The following is a 4,731-nucleotide window of genomic DNA, read 5'->3' as shown; positions in this document are numbered from 1 at the left end:
ACGCAGCAGAATTCCAGCCTTTTGGCAATTTAGCTGGCTAATGGTGGATATAGTTCCTACATCAACATGATGTAGCAATATGATTAAACTTCAGAACTATTTCTAAATAATCCATGCTTTGAACTGAAATATGTATTCAAGTGTTAATGCATAGAGTTTCTATAAATTTCATGTTTTATACATGAAAAAATTCTGGTATAGGTATCCTTACCAAAGCATTCCACACTAAAAGAATAGATTAAAGAAATAAAAAGAAAACATTTTTTTTCATCTATTTTTATTTACTAACAAATAATCTTACACATATAAAATCTGTTCTCCTTTCAGCTCATTCTCTGGTATTTGTCACCAGTAATATAAACTAATAATAATAGTAATAAGCTCAGTGTTATACAGTGAATGTGGCTCAATATGTCATAATTATACCTGGACTCTGGATGATGAATAAATATTTCAAAAATCATTTAGCACTGTTTATATATAATGGAACAAGCTTCATAAATAGATGATGTAATCGCACAGACTAAAGGCCTGACGGAATTCTTCACTCAAGGTAATTGCAATTGCTTTTATAATGAGGGAGGAAGGGAGATAGAGATAGATAGATAGATTGAGAGAGAAAATGAGAGAGGGAGAAAATGAGAGAGGGAGAAAATGAGGGAGGGAGAAAATGAGGGAGGGAGAAAATGAGAGAGGGAGAAAATGAGATAGGGAGAAAATGAGAGAGGGAGAAAATGAGAGAGAGAGAAAATGAGAGAGAGGGAAAATGAGAGAGAGAGAAAATAAGAGAGAGAGAAAATGAGAGAGAGGGAAAATGAGAGAGAGGGAAAATGAGAGAGAGAGAGAAAAATGAGAGAGAGAGAGAGAGAGAGAGAGAGAGAGAGAGAGAGAGAGAGAGAGAGAGAGAGAGAGAGAGAGAGAGAGAGAGAGAGAGAGAGAGAGAGAGAATTTACCTCTTGTTCTGAAAGACGAGACAATAATATGTACTAAAGTATCCTGCCTCTGAATTAAAGCAAAATTCTCTGTCTATCTGTTTCTTGCTGAAGAAACAGGTATACTTACAGACGTCAAACTATTGTAACATTACACATTAAACAATTACCTGGCAGGGATCCTCAGTTGAAAATTAAAATCTTTATACACATATATATATAAAATACCAACTGAATAAACCTGCAAAATTTGATACACTCTAATCCCTAGACTCCAGAGAAGGTTTTGCTATCGAACTGTAGCATGTGACTAACTGCTAGGGATAAAGCCTTAACCTACAGCAACGGTTCTAGTATATATGAGGCATTAAATAGTTCACTTTGGTTCTTCAATTTGTCCTTTAATGAGATCTGTCATGACAGGATATTGGACTTTCTTCTTATTTAGTTCATCTTGGGCCCAGAGAAGCAGCTTCAGAAGTTCGGCTAAAAGAGGTGTTGTTTCTTCTTGATTCTGTGCTCTGAGGATTGCAGCATTCAGCTCACTTGCAACCTTATTTGGAATAAAAATAAATAAATCAATTAATGAATTAATTAAATAAAGATAAATAGAAGTCAAAAAGAAAACCAGGGTTGAGAAGCACCTGTAAATATTTTTAAGTTAAAATGCATTTCCTCATATAACAGTAGACTACATTTACATCAATGGAAGTCCAAACACCAAAAATACAGGCAATTCGTTCTCACCTTCTGTCTGTGAGATGGATGGAGGAGGTCTCCAAAGGGGGAAGTGTCGGGCTGGTCAAAGGCTAAAAGCGCTAAAGTTCTTTCGAGTTCATTAAGAATGGTTGGGTCCCTCTGTCCTCTCTCTGCGAGGTGATCTTGTGCATAAACGACAGCTTCTTCTATCCTTCCCTCACGAATTAATTCAATCAGAACTTGTTGCTGTTGATGGAAGACATCATTGTATTCAATTCAACCAAGAAAGAACATACAACCACCTTACAACATCCATTCACCAGCCTATGCACGATAAAATACAATTGTACCTGAAGATGGAAGTACAGTTGAGAATTATCATCTAGAATTTCTGGGTGGAGTTCGGTGACCATCCTCATGGCATCTTGAAAGTGGCCTGCTTGAATGGTTGAGCGAATGCGAATCCTCTCATCCAGCTGATCAAGGTCCATGGGTGGCTTGATGTTTGCCTCGACTGAAAACTTCTCTGCCGCTTCTTTGAAACCCTCTGGAAATTGTACATATGGTGAGACTGTGATTCTTAATAATGAAGTTGTTATACCTGCATGTGATAGAAGTCTCTGACAATGATTTATTCAGGAAAGGGGTTGAATCTACACTATAAATTCTCTTTGTGAATTTAAAGATTTTTATCAAAGTGAGTAAATTTTCAAAAAGAACTTACTGTATTTTACTTAAAATATCAAGAAAACTATGAATCTTTAATATAAATGTATATAAATTTGTAACCTCCTACATCCACTGTCTAAATATTTCTTTTTATCCATATAAATTTGCTGTATGAAGAGACAGATAATACTTTAACAGAGAAAATCCTGTTTTATACATCAGTGTACAACAACAACAACAAAAACAACAACAACAACAACAACAACAACAAAAAAAAAACAGAAACAGAAACCTTTCATATGACAATGATTGACCCATAATCAAAACTGCATGTTGGACAGCTATGGGGTATATTATATATATTTTTTTTCATATGTGAACACAATCTGTCCACAGTAAAGTGGGTCTCTCGTTAGCTTTTACCTCATACAAATCAAATGCACAAAGCCTGCACATGGGCAATTTCCTGCATTAGTTGATCTTTTTTGCATTAGGAGTTGCTATAACTGGAAGCCTGGTCAATAGAATTATTGTAACTGGGGAAAAAATTACCCATAGATATTTCCATATGTCAGGTCATTCTATGTAACCTGATGATCATGTGATCATTGTGGAATATTTGTCTGGGTAGTTGTATAGAAAAAAAAAAGAAAAAAAAGTATCCTGATGTTCATAATTCCGTTGCCAATTAAGTCCCTAAAGAAGCAATACCAAAACATGATATACACCTCTCTACTGAGGTAACCCAGACCCTGAGTCCCAGGTATCTTCTTCATAGATAGAAGACCCCCACGAACCCTCTTCTTGTGAAAAGAATGCAGACGATGATTCTGTGGCGCTGACCCATGATGAAAGAGATACCATCAATAGCAGTAGCAATAAAGATTAGGGCAAGCCCAATTACATTGCAATGACACATGACTTGTCAATGATCTCAGATATGCTTTTATTCACCAACAGGGACTGAGCCTGAACAAAGAAGACCCTTAGACAGGTGCAAGGCTTTCTCATGAGAAAGAGGGAGAATGTCCCACTTCATTATGGGTGTTTGCTTTTTTGAGGAAGAGGGAGAATGTCCTGCACCTCTATGGGTTTTCTTTGTGGGAAGAAGGGAGAATATCCCAGCCCACTTTGGGTTTTCAAGGAGGACCTCTCATATTCATCAAGTCTTAATTACTAATGCTTTGATGACTACCACCTTGCAGGAGACCAACTGCTCTGCTGAAGCCCACTCTACCCTCCTCCAAAGTATAGGAAAGAAAGTGTACTGTGGTGACCATCAAGGTACCACACATTTAATTTGCCCTCTGTCTTCTGATAGGGTTTGTAAGGAAGATGGAAATAAAGCAACACTGGTCCAAGGATCCATTACTGAATACCAGCTTCCCCTGACACCATGTCAAGGGACCATTTCATCCACATCTTTGGCTATTTGCATTTCCACAACAAAGAATCACATGATGAAGCAGTTCACCTGTGGATAGTGGGACAAGTTATTGACATCCTGAGCAAGCAGTTACCAACAGTCTTCAATCTCCTACCAGAAGATCACAGTGGATGAGTTCCTGTGGAGGTTTAGGAAACAATTGCAGTTTGTCACCTGCAATTCATCCAAGATTATATCTACAGTGTTCATGAAAAGAGCAGAGCAACTATTGCAAGTACAGGAAAAAAGCTTCTATCCAGATTTTGTGAGGTGTACCCCAAAACATTTTCAAATGTCAGTCATCATCATGCAATTCCTCAGCAGACTCTTATTTCAGAGCCATGTTCTTTTGCCTCAGAGATTCTTTGGCTTTTTATTGTTTACCATTATCCCTTTACAAATGATTCAAGAGTTCCTTTCTCTGTCAAAATCACCGCATAAAGATGCGGCTGATGAATGTGCCAGTTTTAACCTTGATCATTGTGATAGACACCTTTTATACTGAATGCCCCTTTCCCATATCTAAATATGATATGTAAAAACTAATGAATCAGCATACAGATTGTTTACAATGAAACATAAAATCCACTTGGCATTTCATAAAGCATTGCCTTCTCTTTCCACTAAGAAATTTATGTTATATACATTTACCATACACATACATATACAACATCAATTATATCAATACCATCACCATTACCATTACCTACATGTAAACAATAGCAACACAAGACCAATAACTGACCCATGACGAGGTAGTTCATAATTAGCTTGTTCATGTCAGCGCGGTGGATGTGCATCTTTCCCGTCTCTTCCAGCCACTCAGACGTATCCATGGCCTTGACGCCGTTGTTGGAGCCACTCTGGTCAGTATCGCTATCCACGTTTGTTCTCATAAACCTGCGGGAGATGGATCCCTTTATCGAGGAATCCTGGGATTCTTTTACTTTTTTTTATTTATAAATTTTGTTTCCTGTTGTTGAATTCATAAGTAGTCTGTGGAGG

The 4,731-nt window shown here is 37.3% G+C and overlaps 1 protein-coding gene across 3 annotated transcripts in view; it reads right to left on the bottom strand.

The window, feature by feature from the left end:
- Positions 1–260: 260 nt before the first annotated feature.
- The window catches only part of LOC113811494 (glucose-induced degradation protein 8 homolog), a 6,006-nt gene continuing 1,535 nt past the window's right edge, over positions 261–4,731 (bottom strand). The window contains exons 2-5 of one of the 3 annotated variants that reach the window (XM_027363256.2): positions 4,472–4,626; positions 1,982–2,178; positions 1,680–1,877; positions 261–1,485 (exon numbers count right to left, since the gene is read on the bottom strand). In XM_027363256.2, coding sequence (XP_027219057.1) covers positions 1,309–1,485; positions 1,680–1,877; positions 1,982–2,178; positions 4,472–4,622 — 723 coding nt within the window. In that variant the 5' untranslated portion in view covers positions 4,623–4,626 and the 3' untranslated portion in view covers positions 261–1,308. Of the gene's footprint in view, positions 1,486–1,679; positions 1,878–1,981; positions 2,179–4,471; positions 4,659–4,731 lie in introns of all 3 variants that reach the window. The other 2 variants (XM_027363255.2, XM_027363257.2) reach the window with 2 other exon arrangements.

Source organism: Penaeus vannamei, chromosome 31 (assembly GCF_042767895.1).
Source record: "Penaeus vannamei isolate JL-2024 chromosome 31, ASM4276789v1, whole genome shotgun sequence".
Taxonomy (NCBI): domain Eukaryota; kingdom Metazoa; phylum Arthropoda; class Malacostraca; order Decapoda; family Penaeidae; genus Penaeus; species Penaeus vannamei.
The sequence above is the reverse complement of the archived record's forward strand: the minus strand, read 5'-3'. Positions and strand labels throughout refer to the sequence as shown.